Raw genomic sequence first — 17,081 nt, 5'->3', positions numbered from 1 at the left:
TATTTTACTCTTACTAGTTTTAGCCCTTCTTATTTTATGTTCTTTTACTAGTTTTAGTCCTCCTTTTTATTAAAAAAAAATGTCTTACTAGTTTGTATGTTCTTCTACACTGTAGCGCCTTGAGATTTGTTCCACAAATATAAAGCGCCCCTACAAATCTAATATATTATTATTGTTATTATAATTATTGTGCATGTTTCTTGTCCTGCAGAGAGTCTTTCCCCAACGACCTTCAGTTCAACATCCTGATGAGGTTCACTGTGGACCAGACGCAGACCCCCAACCTCAAGGTGACTCACACGTCACCTGGTGATACTGTGTGTCTCTGTGTGTGTCTCTGTGTGTGTCTCTCTGTGTCTCTGTGTGTGTCTCTGTGTGTCTCTGTGTGTGTCTCTCTGTGTCTCTGTGTGTGTCTCTCTGTGTCTCTGTGTGTGTCTCTCTGTGTCTATAGGTCAGGCATAGGACTGTGTTGGTGTGGTTGGATGTTATAGCGTTAATGTGCTTTGAGGTGTGTGTGGGTGTGTGTGTGGGTGGGTGTGGGTGGGTGTGGGTGGGTGTGTGTGGTGTGTGTGTGTGTGTGTGTGTGTGTGTTTTTTTTTTTTTTTTTTTTTCCTCCCCTGTATTAGAGGGAGGGGATGTGGGAAGGAGGGAGGGGTGTAAAATCCATGGGGCTCGGTAACCATGGTAACTGCTGCAACTGGTATGACCTCATGCCTGCCAAAGCTGGCTCCGCCTACCCCACCCCGAGTCCTGAACTCTGATTGGACAGCGACTGACACGCCTCCAATTAACCCGCTCCACTGGCTTTGCGCTGCTCCAGTCTGGACACTCCCCTCTTTTCCTCTCCTCCTATCAAACACCTCCTCCATCCATGGCTCCTCATCTGTTTACCAATATCACCCCCCCTCTTCTCCTCCTCCTCTCATATCCTTTGTTCTTCCACGCTCCTCTCCTCCTCTGCAGTCCAGACACGCCTGGCTCCTCCCACTTAACCCCTTCCATGCCTCCCCCTGTCCTCACCAACATGCCTCCCCTCCCATTGTATCTCTTAAACCTTTTACTTCTTTGCTGGTTCTGTTACATCAAAATAGTAAATGGTGCATTTATATGGTGCTTTTATCCAAAGAGCTTTACAATTTTGTTCCTCACGTTCACCCATATAAATTAATCAAATGTATTTATTAAAAATAATCCCCCTCACCCAGAGTAATAACCATCCAGATAGTTTTTGGTGTGATTCACTTTTAATATCACTCTTCTCCTCTCTCATATTCATATCACTCTTATCCTCTCTCCTATTAATATCACACTCTTTTCCTATTAATATCACACACTTCTCCTATTAATATCACACTGTTCCCCTCTGCTCCTATTAATATCACACTCCCCCTCTTCTCTGTTCCCCTCTCCTGCCAGACTCCTCACACTCCCTTGATCCTCGAGCTCCACCCCTCCCCCCTCTGCCTCCTCATCCACACCTGTCCCTCCCCCGTTCTTCTAGCTTCTTTACCTCTCTTTGTTCTTCTTCTCTTTACCTCTTTGTTCTTCTAGCTTCTCTTTACCTCTTTGTTCTTCTAGCTTCTCTTTACCTCTCTTTGTTCTTCTAGCTTCTCTTTACCTCTTTGTTCTTCTAGCTTCTCTTTACCTCTTTGTTCTTCTAGCTTCTCTTTACCTCTTTGTTCTTCTAGCTTCTCTTTACCCCTTTGTTCTTCTAGCTTCTCTTTACCTCTTTGTTCTTCTAGCTTCTCTTTACCTCTTTGTTCTTCTAGCTTCTCTTTACCTCTTTGTTCTTCTAGCTTCTCTTTACCCCTCTTTGTTCTTCTAGCTTCTCTTTACCTCTCTTTGTTCTTCTAGCTTCTCTTTACCTCTCTTTGTTCTTCTAGCTTCTCTTTACCTCTTTGTTCTTCTAGCTTCTCTTTACCTCTTTGTTCTTCTAGCTTCTCTTTACCTCTTTGTTCTTCTAGCTTCTCTTTACCTCTTTGTTCTTCTAGCTTCTCTTTACCTCTTTGTTCTTCTAGCTTCTCTTTACCTCTTTGTTCTTCTAGCTTCTCTTTAACTCTCTGTTCTCATAGCTTCTCTTTACCTCTTTGTTCTTCTAGCTTCTCTTTACCTCTTTGTTCTTCTAGCTTCTCTTTACCTCTCTTTGTTCTTCTAGCTTCTCTTTACCTCTTTGTTCTTCTAGCTTCTCTTTAACTCTTTGTTCTTCTAGCTTCTCTTTACCTCTTTGTTCTTCTAGCTTCTCTTTACCTCTTTGTTCTTCTAGCTTCTCTTTACCTCTTTGTTCTTCTAGCTTCTCTTTACCTCTTTGTTCTTCTAGCTTCTCTTTACCTCTTTGTTCTTCTAGCTTCTCTTTACCTCTTTGTTCTTCTAGTTTCTCTTTACCTCTCTTTGTTCTTCTAGCTTCTCTTTACCTCTTTGTTCTTCTAGCTTCTCTTTACCTCTTTGTTCTTCTAGCTTCTCTTTACCTCTTTGTTCTTCTAGCTTAGCTTCTCTTTACCTCTTTGTTCTTCTAGCTTCTCTTTACCTCTCTTTGTTCTTCTAGCTTCTCTTTACCTCTCTTTGTTCTTCTAGCTTCTCTTTACCTCTTTGTTCTTCTAGCTTCTCTTTAACTCTCTTTGTTCTTCTAGCTTCTCTTTACCTCTTTGTTCTTCTAGCTTCTCTTTACCTCTTTGTTCTTCTAGCTTCTCTTTACCTCTTTGTTCTTCTAGCTTCTCTTTACCTCTTTGTTCTTCTAGCTTCTCTTTACCTCTTTGTTCTTCTAGCTTCTCTTTACCTCTTTGTTCTTCTAGCTTCTCTTTACCTCTCTTTGTTCTTCTAGCTTCTCTTTACCTATTTGTTCTTCTAGCTTCTCTTTACCTCTTTGTTCTTCTAGCTTCTCTTTACCTCTTTGTTCTTCTAGCTTCTCTTTACCTCTTTGTTCTTCTAGCTTCTCTTTACCTCTTTGTTCTTCTAGCTTCTCTTTACCTCTTTGTTCTTCTAGCTTCTCTTTACCTCTTTGTTCTTCTAGCTTCTCTTTGCCTCTTTGTTCTTCTAGCTTCTCTTTACCTCTCTTTGTTCTTCTAGCTTCTCTTTACCTCTCTTTGTTCTTCTAGCTTCTCTTTACCTCTTTGTTCTTCTAGCTTCTCTTTACCTCTTTGTTCTTCTAGCTTCTCTTTACCTCTTTGTTCTTCTAGCTTCTCTTTACCTCTTTGTTCTTCTAGCTTCTTTTTAACTCTCTTTGTTCTTCTAGCTTCTCTTTACCTCTCTTTGTTCTTCTAGCTTCTCTTTACCTCTTTGTTCTTCTAGCTTCTCTTTACCTCTTTGTTCTTCTAGCTTCTCTTTACCTCTTTGTTCTTCTAGCTTCTCTTTACCTCTTTGTTCTTCTAGCTTCTCTTTACCTCTTTGTTCTTCTAGCTTCTCTTTACCTCTTTGTTCTTCTAGCTTCTCTTTAACTCTCTTTGTTCTTCTAGCTTCTCTTTACCTATTTGTTCTTCTAGCTTCTCTTTACCTCTTTGTTCTTCTAGCTTCTCTTTAACTCTCTTTGTTCTTCTGGCTTCTCTTTAACTCTCTTTGTTCTTCTAGCTTCTCTTTAACTCTCTTTGTTCTTCTAGCTTCTCTTTACCTCTTTGTTCTTCTAGCTTCTCTTTACCTCTTCTTCTAGCTTCTCTTTAACTCTTTGTTCTTCTAGATTCTCTTTACCTCTTTGTTCTTCTAGCTTCTCTTTACCTCTTTGTTCTTCTAGCTTCTCTTTAACTCTCTTTGTTCTTCTAGCTTCTCTTTACCTCTTTGTTCTTCTAGCTTCTCTTTACCTCTTTGTTCTTCTAGCTTCTCTCTAGCTTCTCTTTACCTCTTTGTTCTTCTAGCTTCTCTTTACCTCTTTGTTCTTCTAGCTTCTCTTTACCTATTTGTTCTTCTAGCTTCTCTTTAACTCTTTGTTCTTCTAGCTTCCCTTTACCTCGCTGTGTTCTTCTCTTCTCTCCATCTCTCTTTGTTCTTCTAGCTTCTCTTTACCTCTCTGTGTTCTTCTCTTCTCTCCATCTCTTCCCTACCGATTATCCTTCCTTTTCTTTCCCTTCTCTGCTCTCTTCCTGTCCTGTACCCCCCCCCTCTCTCCTTCTTTCCCCTCTATTAAAGGGATACTCCACCTATTTTAAGAAGCTTATCTGATTGGTTACTTCACTTACGTCCGTCCACTAAGCATTCACTCCAGTGTTCTGGTTCTGGAGATACTGGAGGTAGGAATTATTACCGTTTGTTAGCAATGCTAGTGGAAGTCTATTGGTTATAAAGCATGTCTCTGAAAAATCACAACATTAAAAACATGTATTTGACTATTGAAACAGTTGGAAGGTGCTAGGTGTGATTTTTGCCTTCTAACCCATTGACTTCCACTTGCATTGCTAACAAATGCTAATCAAAATATTCTTCCAAAATCTCAAACACAAACACTGGTGCCAGTGCTTTTAGGCTCCGTTGATTGATGCGGTGCTTCTCCCTCTCTCTCTCTGAAGCCCGTACGGAGCTCGTGTTGCGGGCGAGACAGGGGGGGGTCCGGGGTAAAATTGTTCCCCCCGCGGCGGCGCCACGCCTGCTCTCTGAATGAACAGGTCGCAGCCTGGAACCAATCCTCCCAGGTCAGTGCGCTCCGGGGGGGGAGCAATTCTTAGTCGCGCGCGCTACGTTTGGCTTTTCTCTTCTTTTTCTCGGAAGCGCTTTGGTCAATAATGATGAGCACATTGGCGAGAGAGGTGGAAGAGGAGTGGAGGAGAGGAAGAGTGCAGTGATTCTGTGGATTTTTGGAGCCAGTGTTGAATGTTTATTTTGCTCTTTTGTCATTTTATTGTGTTCTTGGTGGATTGGTTTGCGCTCCTGCCTTCGGTACTAAGCATGACTCTGATTGTGCTGTAAGCCCCGCCCCCTTGTGCTGTAAGCCCCGCCCCCTTGTCACCTCAACGTTATGATTTTCCAGACAGGGATCCATCAAGACATCATTCATTTCACAGAGATCCACTGGATCTGCTCCTCCTCTCTGGGCGCTACATGCTGCTGGGAATGTTGACGTACTCTTGTGTCTGACTCTGTTCATCATAATGTGTGCACACACACGCACACACACACACACACGCAGGTGACTCTTGGCCATACAGAACAAGGTTACTGTGTTGTCTAATGGCTTGTTTTAATGTGTGTGCGTGTGTGTCTGTGTGTCCTCCCCCAGGTGAAGGTGGCCATCCTGAAGTACATTGAGACTCTGACGTTGCAAATGGAGGTTCCAGACTTCGTGAACTCCAGCGAGACTCGCCTGGCCGTGTCCCGCATCATCACCTGGACCACGGAGCCCAAGAGCTCTGACGTCAGGAAGGTAGTGTTAGATGTTTCTGTAATCAGCCAGTATCACCTCGTCATCTGTGTTCGTGAAGTTTCTGCGTTGTGTTTATTTCTCTCTCTGAAGTCGACCTACTCCATTCCTCCCCCCCTCCCCGCCCTGGCCCACCCTATTGAGGTGTGCGAAGGAGCAGCTGGAAATTTAATTCCTCTTTATTTCATAATTAAACTCTTTAATTAACTGCACCTCATCTCTCTATGAAGTTCTTATTTAATCCATTGTATAATTAAACTCTATTTAATTACCCTGTATATCAATATTATTATTATAATAATTCCCTCTCTCCCTGCTCCACTATCACCACTAGATGGCAGCAGATATCTATATCTAAATATTTCCCTGCACTACCCCACTCCGCCACAAGGTGCCGACCTACTCCTCCTAGATGGAAACTATTCATGCAATACCCCCTCCCACCACTAGAGGGCGGCAGACTCATTCTCTAAGGCTAGAGTCATCTTCGGCCCATGTCAATGCTTTTTTTGGAGTTTTCCATACATCACCGTTAAACCTCATACACCCACTGTGTTGTCTCTCTGGTTGCCAACACTCGTACACCGTTGTCTCTCTCCCCCTCGCCTGATGGCTGACTTTTCCCATATCTCATTTCCCTTATCTCTCCCCGTTAGCCTCCTCGTGGAGGGGGCACCCAGATCACTCCTTGTGGCCATTTTGTCTGTTCACTGTCTGTTCATGTCATTCTCTCATACCCTCTCCCTCACAGCCTCACTGCCACCATTGTTTTTCTCTCTGTGGCTTTGTTGACATTCTTTCTCTAAAGCTCCGCTCCGAAGCCCCAAAAATCACAGATGTTTTGTTTCCTTTTAGAGAAGTCCCTATATGCTCTCTGCCGCTCTCTCTGAAATACACACAGCCTTCTCTGTGTCGCTCATATTTTTACGGATGCATATCTGTTCGTTTTCATTGGCTCGCGAGGTTAGATAAGGCTAAAACCCCAGAGCGTGAGACACACTCACGTTTTTTCTTTTTCACCGTTGTCTGGCATCCATGGTTTTGCTCGGTTCGCTGGTGCCCTCTCTCATGGCCTTGGCACTGCACCGTCTCCAGTCCCATTATCTTTAACAACCGTTGGCATCGTTGTCTCAACCTAATCTAATCTCGATCTGCAATCCGGGTCACGGCACCAAGTTTGTTAGATGTTTCTGTAATCAGCCAGTATCACCTCGTCATCTGTGTTCGTGAAGTTTCTGCATTGTGTTTATTTCTCTCTCTGAAGTCGACCTTCTCATACTGGCTGTACAACTTTGTCAACCCCTTTAATGCAATCCGTAATCATAAGAATTCGACACTGGCAGACGTGGTACCTTTCTTGGAAAACAAAGCCTCTGTACCAGATGGAAAACAGTTCTGTATTGTCCTTGAAGGAACTAAATTCATTATTCTAACAATCTCGCTCCTGTCACCCCGCTCGGTGGTCGTGCGGCCTAGCTGTCCAAAGGCCTTCCCTGTCGTGGCACTCCATTCCTCCCCCCATCCCCGCGAGGGGAGCGGGGGGATCGTTTCAAAGTCTCTGCTCACGTCTGCTTCGTGTCTTAAACTAACATATCCCGGAAGAAACTCGCATCATAACGTCTTCTCCCTAGCAACGGGGGCCCGCTCCCTTTTCTCGTTACTACGTGACGCGCTGCCATGGCAACTGCTCTTCACCTTTAGCATGGTTCTATCGATGTCAAACTCCCCCTAGTTCTCTCTGACCAAACCTGCCTGCTCTCAGTGCTTATCAATGTGTTGGTTACAAACCTGCTGACGACCTTGGCATTCACACACCCTGCTTGCTACCGTGGAGACACACACTGGCTGCCGGCTACTTTTAAGATCTATAGATCCGTCTGAGTAGATGCCGTCACCCACCAATACATTATATACACATTGAAAAACATAGATTCCTTCAGTAGGAACCAGGCCCTCATTTATCAATGGTGCATACGCACAGATTATGTGCGTAAACCGTGCATACGATAATTTCTAAGCAAAGTGTCGGACTTATCAATTTGAACGTGTGCTTGAGATTGTGCATATATCTACGCACAGCTCAGACCGTGCATATATGGCGCCAAGCGGTAGAATAAGAAAACTGCAAGCTTTCGTGCATTAGTTTCAACACTAACGTGTTCGGTATGACCCGTAATTCATTATAGTTAATTGTAAAATAGCGACATTAGTGTAATTATTGTCAAACCCTATAAATAGCATTTGGAATAGCTTTTTCCGAATGAATGCATCATGGTTTATCGTTGCATTTGGCTGATAAGTCATTGCCGGTGGCCGGGAGGAACGCACGGCCCAGGCCTAATTTTATTTAATTAAATTGTAATGTTATTACTGGGGTATCTGTAATTAAAATATCACTTAAATGCAGGGGATCGGGTCTATCTACTGAAGCCATGGATGACTCCTCTGATCAACCCCAACAGGAGTGCATCTACCGGGCACACAAGAGTCACCATGGAGCGTGCAATTCGCTTTTTTTCCAGGCCAAGTCATATTCTTATTTTAACCTCAACTGTATATTTTTATTTAATAGCGTTAGCGTTTTAAGGGAACTAGATTATTTTGAACATCTTTTCTATTGCCAGTTTGCTTTTACATAATATCAATGCTGTTTCATTCATTAAATAAAACTGATACTTTTTGCAAGGGTTGACTGACTACAAATAATCAACCATCTACAAACTGTAACTTTTCAGTGCACGTTTTTTATTTACATTGTGACAACAGCCTTTTGAGCTCCCGCACACAGACGTGATGGAATTCAAGTTCAACCTTTTATTGATCACATATAGGCAGGCTACACATGGCGTAGGCTACATGGCAGTGAGATTCATTGTTCTTGTATGCTCTCGTATTATTGTTATAGTAGGCTATTGTCAAGAAAGGAAGTACATTATTTTCAATCGTGGCTTTAATTCGTAGCCGAGAAGCAGTCTCCTATAGCAGCTTCATTAATCCCGATCCGTCTCAGCCACAGCATAACTGAGACCGGCTATGGAAAAAATCATAGACTACTGTAAATAAAATAGCCTATAACATTATAAAGGATAGGCTATAGCAGCGGTTCCCAACCTTTCTTCCCCAGAGCCCCACAATTCATTGGAGACATATCGGAATATGATATGATATAGGCTATACTGGGTCCGTCAGCGAGGAGATTTAGCCATTTGAGAATAGGCTATTATGGCCAAACGAGGTCCTATAGCCTATAAATATTATTAAATGTTTTCATAAGCGTAAAGATACAAGGACAACAGTTAGATTAACAATCAAGTTAGTTTACTGTATGCAGGCTTCGCGGGGCTCCGTGTCTGTGCTATGCGTTATGCACTAATTACCAGAGGTGGGACCAAGTCATTGTTTTGCAAGTCACAAGTCAGTCTCAAGTCTTGGTACTCAAGTCCCGAGTCAAGTCCCAAGTCAAGACAGGCAAGTCCCGAGTCAAGTCCCAAGTCCTAACCTTTGAGTTTCGAGTCCTAAACGAGTCATAATACGCGTTTCACCAAAAAAATTCATTATCAACTTGTTGGCAAAACATAATCTAATTACTATAAATGTTATAATATTCAGAATCAGGGTTAGTTTTACAACTAGATACATTTGGGCAAGAGCTGCTTGAGAAAACCAGTTCAGGAGTATATTGAAAAAAAAAATAAGGATCACCATATCCATTTTAAAGGTAGGATAACAATAACGAAGATATTGTCTTCCCACTTGGACCAATCATTTATTTAACGTCTGCCTGCCCTGTATATACAGTCTAATGAGTCTATGGCACATGATCCATAATAGCAGACCTTGGTTCAACTAACTAGTCTACCTTAACCCTTTATCAATTTTGGGGTATAAAAAATCTGTACTGAAATGACAAGGCATCTCTGCATTTCGTATATTAGGTAGTTTATTAGGTATTAGAATTAGGTAGGGCCTAATTCGTGTGTGAGTTCTCTCTCTCTCTTGGATCAAATAACAAACTCAGCAAGGCCAACGGCTTCTCTGTTACAGTGGGTGACAATATTGTCACAAGGAAAGATGAAATTACCTACCTGGGTTCCATCCTAGAGGCAAATCTTTCCTGTGACAAAATGGCAACCAATGTAATAAAAAAAAGTCAACCAACGAACAAGATTCTTGTACCGGATCTCCTCTCTGGTAAACAAGAATACCCTTAAGACTCTGGCAGGAGCACTTATTCAATGGTACTACGACTATGCTTGCACCTCATGGTACCAAAGCACCTCAAAAGCGCTAAAAACTAAATTACAAACATCACAAAACAAACTGGTCAGACTACTGCTTGACCTTACTCCTAGAACCCACCTCACCCCTGCCCACTTTGACTACCTAGGATGGCTTAGAGTAGACGACAGAGTACAGCAACTTGCAATGGGCCTGGTCTACAAGATACACTACACCACTAAGATACCCATGTACATGTCGAAATACTTCCCAAAGGTCAGTGAATACCACGACCACAACACCAGAGGGAGTTCCACAAATCATGTTCAACCCAGATTCGGCTCAAACAAGGGACTAAACACGTTTCGCAATTATTAAAATGATAATACTTTTATTAATATTAATTAGGCTACTGCTGGCCATTCATCAAGCGAGACATTGCTGATTGTTTATGTATTTTATAAGACAAGACTACAGCAGCCGTGTATCTTGGATGTAATGATTGATTGATTGATTGATTGATTGATTGATTGATTGATTGATTGAAAGAAAATTGTATTAACATATTGCAGAATGGGTACAATACAGTACAGCTCAATAAACACAATTGTTAAAGGGATGCAGACCAGAGAAAGACTTTCGTCTTGTTTACATCAGGGTCCCCCATTTTCAATTCATCATAACATGACATACATGACATACAGATACAGTACTGCTACATCTATACATTTATGACATACCAGATTTACAAATACAGTACTGTTTGTGATACAAAAAGAGTCTAAAAAAGAGAGTATATGATAACGTTAGCACACTGTCGATGGCTCATTGATTTAACTGTAGCTAGCAAGCCAAGTTACTTACTATGGGGGACCCTGATGTAAACGAGACGAAAGTCTTTCTCTGGTCTGCAGCCCCTTAACAATTGTGTATATTGAGCTGTACTGTATTGTACCCATTCTGCAATCTGTTAAATAAAGTTTTCATTCATTTGTTCATTCACTTACCGATCTTTGTGCAGCTTCTTAGTTCAAGTGTCGAACGAAGTTGGACGTTGCATCTCCATCTGTGATCCTCGAACCGCACGTTTTGCATACTGCGATTCGTTTTTTGTTTATCACCGCATAGTTTTTATAACGAAACGCAACAATCCTGGGTAGCATTTTACATTTCCAACTGGATGCGCCGTTCTGAATGAGTGAACTCGGCTGTAACGTTACTTCCTGACTGTGGATCGCTCGTGCTATCGCGCAACGTGATTGGTCGGATTGTTTCAAAACAAAGTGGATCTGGGAAATGAAGTGTGGATTCGCGCAAAATTAATGAATATATATATACATTTAATAACGTTAATTTTTAATCGTTGGGCATGGGGGGAGGTATCAAGTCTTTTCAAGTCAAAAGGCTCAAGTCCAAGTGAAGTCACAAGTCATTGGTTTTAAAGTCCAAGTCAAAGTCTTTTTTGTTTTGGTCAAGTCGAGTCTAAAGTCATCAAATTCGTGACTCGAGTCTGACTCGAGTCCAAGTCATGTGACTCGAGTCCACACCTCTGCTAATTACTGTTGCATAATGTAGGCTATGCTATTATATATAATTTATATAGGCTACCTAATACCGACATCAAAATAGATTGTATGCCTCTACAAATCATATTAAACCATGCAGGTAGCAAATAGATGGAAAATCCGTCGTGATTTGGAATCAAATTGACGGAGAACATTAATCCCTGGGTATTAATTGAACTTTAAAAGAACGAAACAGGGCGGCTACGTGGCGCAGTGGGCAAGGCGCTCACAACGAATGCTGGAGACGGAGCTCGAACAGGATGCCTCCTGTTCGAGCCCCGCTCTCCACATTGCTTTCAGTTTAGCTGGTCGTCCACAGTAATACACATTGGCCGTATTACGGGGAGGGAAACTGAAGGGTGGGGATCGGGTGTTGTGGACAGTGACTCCTACAGGTCGGTTGGTGCGCCTGGGCAGTAGAATCAAGAAGCGACGGGGGCGGGGCCCCTCCAAAGCCCAGACCCTCGACGCTGAAAGATCGAGCCGCGCTGGTGAAAAGATGCGACGGCTGTTACCTCGAGTATCGGAGGGGACTCGTGCTATGTATGACTTAGTCCACATTGCAGCCAGCTTGTGGGAGGCAAGAAACAACGTTAGAAGACGGGGGAGGGTTGAATTGGACGATATGAAAATTGGGATGGGAAAAAAATAGAAAATGGGAGAAAAAGTGGATAAAAAAAAAATAAAAACGAAACGAAAAAAGGCATTCATATTCCAGCATGGTTACCAACGCCAAACAGTGGTTAATGGTCTTTATTAGTGTTTTGCGGTGCCCAGGCAGCAATGGTCTTTAGGAAGTTAATAGATATCATATCCGACATCACCGTGTACAAGTCTGTCAGCCTGTTGCGTATTTCTCCCATAACACGCGTTCGCTCGGCTTAGTACATTTTTCCACATTTCATGGGGGTGTTTCATTATATGGTTAATTACGGGCAGTTCTGTATGCAAATACTTAAAATCGTGCACGAGCGCAGAGCATAGAACAAGTGGCATTTATCAACACAGAGTACTTGCAGGTGTGCGTAGGACCTGTGTACGCACGTTTGATAAATCCAGATTTTTCTGTGCGTAGACATTCTAAATTCCGTGCTTAGGAACGAAAATAGAACACTTTCTACGCATTATTGATAAATGAGGGCCCTGGACCACGGAGCCCAAGAGCTCTGACGTCAGGAAGGTTTTGATTGATTGATTGAAAACTTTTTTTTTTTATCCACTTTTTCTCCCCATTTTTCTATTTTTCTCCCGTCCCCAATTTCGTATTGTCCAATTCTACCCTCCCCTGTCTCGAACGTTGTTAGACCATGCCTCCCACAAGCCGGCTGCAATGTGGACGAAGCCTTGCATCACGTGTCCCCTCCGGTACTCGAGGAGGCAGCCGTCGCATCTTTTCACCTGCACAGCGCGATCTCTCAGCGGCGAGGGTCTGCGTGGGAGGGACACGCCGCCCTCGTCGCTTCCTGATTCTACTGCGCAGGCGCACCAACCGACCTGTAGGAGTCGCTGTCCACAACGTCCGATCCCCACCCACCAGCTTCCCACCCCCTAATACTGCCAATTGTATTAGTATGAACGACCAGCCAAGCTGGTAGCAACGCCGAGAGTTGGGCTCGAACCCAGCATCTCCTGCGTTGGTGGCGAGCGCCTTGCCCACTGCGCCACCTAGCCGGGCCGGATGAAAACTTTATTAACAGATTGCAGAACGGGTACAATACAGTACGGCTCAATACACACAATTGTTAAGGGGATGCAGACCAGAGAAATACTTTTGTCTTGTTTACATCAGGGTCCCCCATTTTCAATTCATCATAATGAACACATCTTCTTGTCTTCTTGTATAAATCGAGAAGAAACATCACAAAGATCAAGAACAAAAACCACTATGAAATCCAAATATCCAAAATCCACTCCCAGACTTTCCCCAATGAAGATAAGGAACGACTCACTAATTACCTAGAATGTATTTATTTTAGTGCTGTCAATAGATTAAAAAAAATATTAATCTATTTTAGACCGAAGCTTGTAACAGATATTTACTTGAGTAAAATCATGGAATTAATGTAGAATTGTGTGTGTGTCTGTGTCTCTGTCTGTCTGTGTGTCTCTGTCTGTGTGTGTCTGTGTCTCTGTGTCTCTGTGTGTGTGTGTCTCTGTGTGTCTCTGTGTGTGCGTGTCTGTGTCTCTGTGTGTGTGTGTCTCTGTGTGTGTCTGTGTGTGTGTGTCTCTGTGTGTGCGTGTGCAGGCGGCCCAGTGTGTCCTGATCTCTCTCTTCCAGCTCAACACTCCAGAGTTCACTAAGCTGCTGGCGGCGCTTCCCAAGACCTTCCAGGACGGAGCCACCAAGCTGCTGCAGAACCACCTGCGGAACACCGGCAACGCTGCTCAGGTAACAGAACCACAGAGAACCACAGGGAACACATAGAACCACAGGTACCACACAGAACCACAGGTACCACAGAGAACCACAGGGAACACATAGAACCACAGGTAACACATAGAACCACATGGAACACAGAGAACCACAGGGAACACAGAGAACCACAGGGAACCACAGGGAACACAGAGAACCACAGGCAACACAGAGAACCACAGGGAACACAGAGAACCACAGGGAACACAGAACCACAGGGAACACGGAGAAACACAGAGAACCACAGGGAACACATAGAACCACAGGGAACACAGAGAAACACAGAGAACCACAGGGAACACATAGAACCACAGGGAACACATAGAACCACAGGGAACACATAGAACCACAGGGAACACAGAGAACCACAGGGAACACATAGAACCACAGGTAACACATAGAACCACAGGGAACACATAGAACCACAGGGAACACATAGAACCACAGGGAACACAGAGAACCACAGGGAACACATAGAACCACAGGGAACACATAGAACCACAGGGAACACAGAACCACAGGGAACACATAGAACCACAGGTAACACAGAGAACCACAGGGAACACATATAACCACAGGTGACACATAGAACCACAGGGAACACACAGAACCACAGGGAACACAGAGAACCACAGGGAACACAGAGAACCACAGGGAACACATAGAACCACAGGGAACACACAGAACCACAGGGAACACAGAGAACCACAGGGAACACAGAGAACCACAGGGAACACATAGAACCACAGGGAACACAGAGAACCACAGGGAACACAGAGAACCACAGGGAACACATAGAACCACAGGGAACACAGAGAACCACAGGGAACACATAGAACCACAGGGAACACATAGAACCACAGGGAACACAGAGAACCACAGGGAACACAGATAACCACAGGTAACACAGAGAACCACAGGGAACACATAGAACCACAGGGAACACATAGAACCACAGGGAACACAGAGAACCACAGGTAACAGAGAACCACAGGTACCACACAGAACCACAGGGAACACATATAACCACAGGTAACACATAGAACCACAGGTAACACATAGAACCACAGGTACCACATAGAACCACAGGTAACACACAGAACCACAGGTACCACATAGAACCACAGGGAACACAGAACCACAGGGAACACAGAGAACCACAGGGAACACATAGAACCACAGGGAACACATAGAACCACAGGTAACACAGAGAACCACAGGGAACACATAGAACCACAGGGAACACATAGAACCACAGGTAACACATAGAACCACAGGGAACACAGAGAACCACAGGGAACACAGAACCACAGGGAACACATAGAACCACAGGGAACACATAGAACCACACTGTACAGGTAATATAACCACACTGTACAGGTAATAGAACCACACTGTACAGGTAATAGAACCACACTGTACAGGTAATAGAACCACACTGCTCTTAAAACACATGGTTTCATTTCAAGTCCATTGTGGTGGTGTACTAGGGGTGTAACGGTACTGTCAGGTGTACACATCCAAAAATGGTGTCAATGTCCAAATATGTATGGACCTAACTGTATATGTGTATAGTCTTTATTTCCTGAGGCCCATTTGTTGTTTTAAATGGTTTTGTTGATGCATCATCTTCTCAGGCATCGATGGGCAGCCCTCTGACGCGCCACACCCCCCGCTCTCCTGCCAGTTGGTCCAGTCCACTCACCTCCCCCACCAACACCTCCCAGAACACACCGTCACCAAGGTAACACACACTTAGAATAGAATAAGATACGTTTTTGTCAACAGCACTACGTGACAATGACTATAATAGAAAGTACAAAGGTCAATTAAAACATAAAATATAAGATAAAGAGATCAAAGAAATCATATAAATAATAATAATAATAATAACTTCGTTTTATATAGCGCCTTTCAGAAGACCCATGGTCGCTTTACATATGGGGAAAAAATAACAAAAGTAACAAACATAGTGGACAGACGCAACATACAAAGTGATACATTAGGGGTTAAAGGCCAAGTTGAAGAGGACAGTGACATGACGACCCTTCCTTCTTTTATAGTTTCCTTGGTCACTTGTTGATACTAGCAAACACTGCAACAGGAAGTCAACGGCAACCCAAGCTGTTGCCTAGCAAGCCTGATTGGTTAATCCAGTGCCCCCCACACACACACACACACACAAATGGCCAAATGTATTAGTAGTCAGGAAAGAGTTCCATTTATTTTTTTATAATAATGATAGAAAATACCACTATTTTGTATTTTTTCTCTACTGGTTTCTTTTCTTTACATTAAACTTGAGGTCCCATAGTGTTCTGGTGTGCATTTATTGGGTCTCATATAAGATAACCGCTTTAAATTGTATTAAGAAACTAAATACACTTGCTCACGCTTTTATTTTGAAGGCAAAATCGCACCGACCTCAGTCGACGTGAAGCCAAGCGTTTTTCTTTTTGCATCATCCTACTGTCTTGCTTTTGGCTTTGTAATGTGAGCGATTGTTAATGTCACCTGGAATGCAAGTTATGGCTGCGTCAGCTTTTCTTTCAGCTACTGGTGTAAAGGGGGGAAAAATCCTTTTTGTTTCTCTCCCTGGTTGGATAGCTAACGTAGCGTCAGCTAGCTAACTCACTACCACAGCTGATTGATTGATTGATTGAAAACTTTATTAACAGATTGTAGAATGGGTACAATACAGTACGGCTCAATACATACAATTGTTTGTTTTTTTTATCCACTTTTTCTCCCATTTTTCTATATTTTTCTCCCATCCCAATTTCGTATCATCCAATTCAACCCTCCCCTGTCACAAACGCTGTTTCTTGCCTCCCACAAGCCGGCTGCAATGTGGACTAAGTCATACATAGCACAAGTCCCCTCCGGTACTTGAGGTAACAGCAGTCGCATCTTTTCACCTGCGCAGCTCGATCTCTCAGTGGCGAGGAGTAACGCGTGGGAGGCTCACGCTGCCCCCGACACTTCCTGATTCTACTGCGCAGGCGCACCAACCGACCTGTAGGAGTCGCTGTCCACAACGCCCGATCCCCACCCATCAGTTTCCCACCCCCTAATACGGCCAATGTGTATTAGTATGAACGACCAGCTAAACTGAAAGCAATGTGAAGCGCTGGGCTCGAACAGGCAAGCCCAGCGGCTCAGTCATTCGTGGCGAGCGCCTTGCCCACTACGCCACGTAGCCGCCAATACATACAATTGTTAAGGGGATGCAGACCAGAGAAAGACTTTCATCTTGTTTACATCAGGGTCCCCCATTTTCAATTCATAATGACATACGCAACATACAGATATTATCATGAGGGGCGGCTAAGTGGCGCAGTGGGCAAGACGCTCGCCACTAACGCAGGAGATGCTGGGTTCGAGCCCAGCTCTCGGCGTTGCTTCTGGCTTGGCTGGTCGTTCATACTAATACAATTGGCAGTATTAGGGGGTGGGAAAGCCGGTGGGTGGCGATCGGACGTTGTGGACAGCGACTCCTACAGGTCGGTTGGTGCGCCTGTACAGCAGAATCAGGAAGTATCGGGGG

General features: G+C 43.7%; 1 protein-coding gene across 8 annotated transcripts in view; it reads left to right on the top strand.

Annotated features, from left to right (window-relative positions):
• Positions 1-17,081, top strand: part of clasp2 (cytoplasmic linker associated protein 2) — a 199,473-nt gene that overhangs the window by 144,322 nt on the left and 38,070 nt on the right. For all 8 annotated transcript variants that reach the window (XM_084313566.1, XM_084313565.1, XM_084313564.1 and 5 more), the window contains 4 exons: positions 212-290; positions 5,198-5,341; positions 13,367-13,510; positions 15,172-15,278. In XM_084313566.1, coding sequence (XP_084169692.1) covers positions 212-290; positions 5,198-5,341; positions 13,367-13,510; positions 15,172-15,278 — 474 coding nt within the window. The remainder of the gene's footprint in view (positions 1-211; positions 291-5,197; positions 5,342-13,366; positions 13,511-15,171; positions 15,279-17,081) is intronic.

The sequence above is a fragment of the Notolepis coatsorum genome (assembly GCF_963971535.1).
Source record: "Notolepis coatsorum genome assembly, chromosome: 4".
In the NCBI taxonomy this organism is placed as follows: Eukaryota; Metazoa; Chordata; class Actinopteri; order Aulopiformes; family Paralepididae; genus Notolepis; species Notolepis coatsorum.
This window is presented reverse-complemented; position numbering and strand designations above follow the sequence as displayed.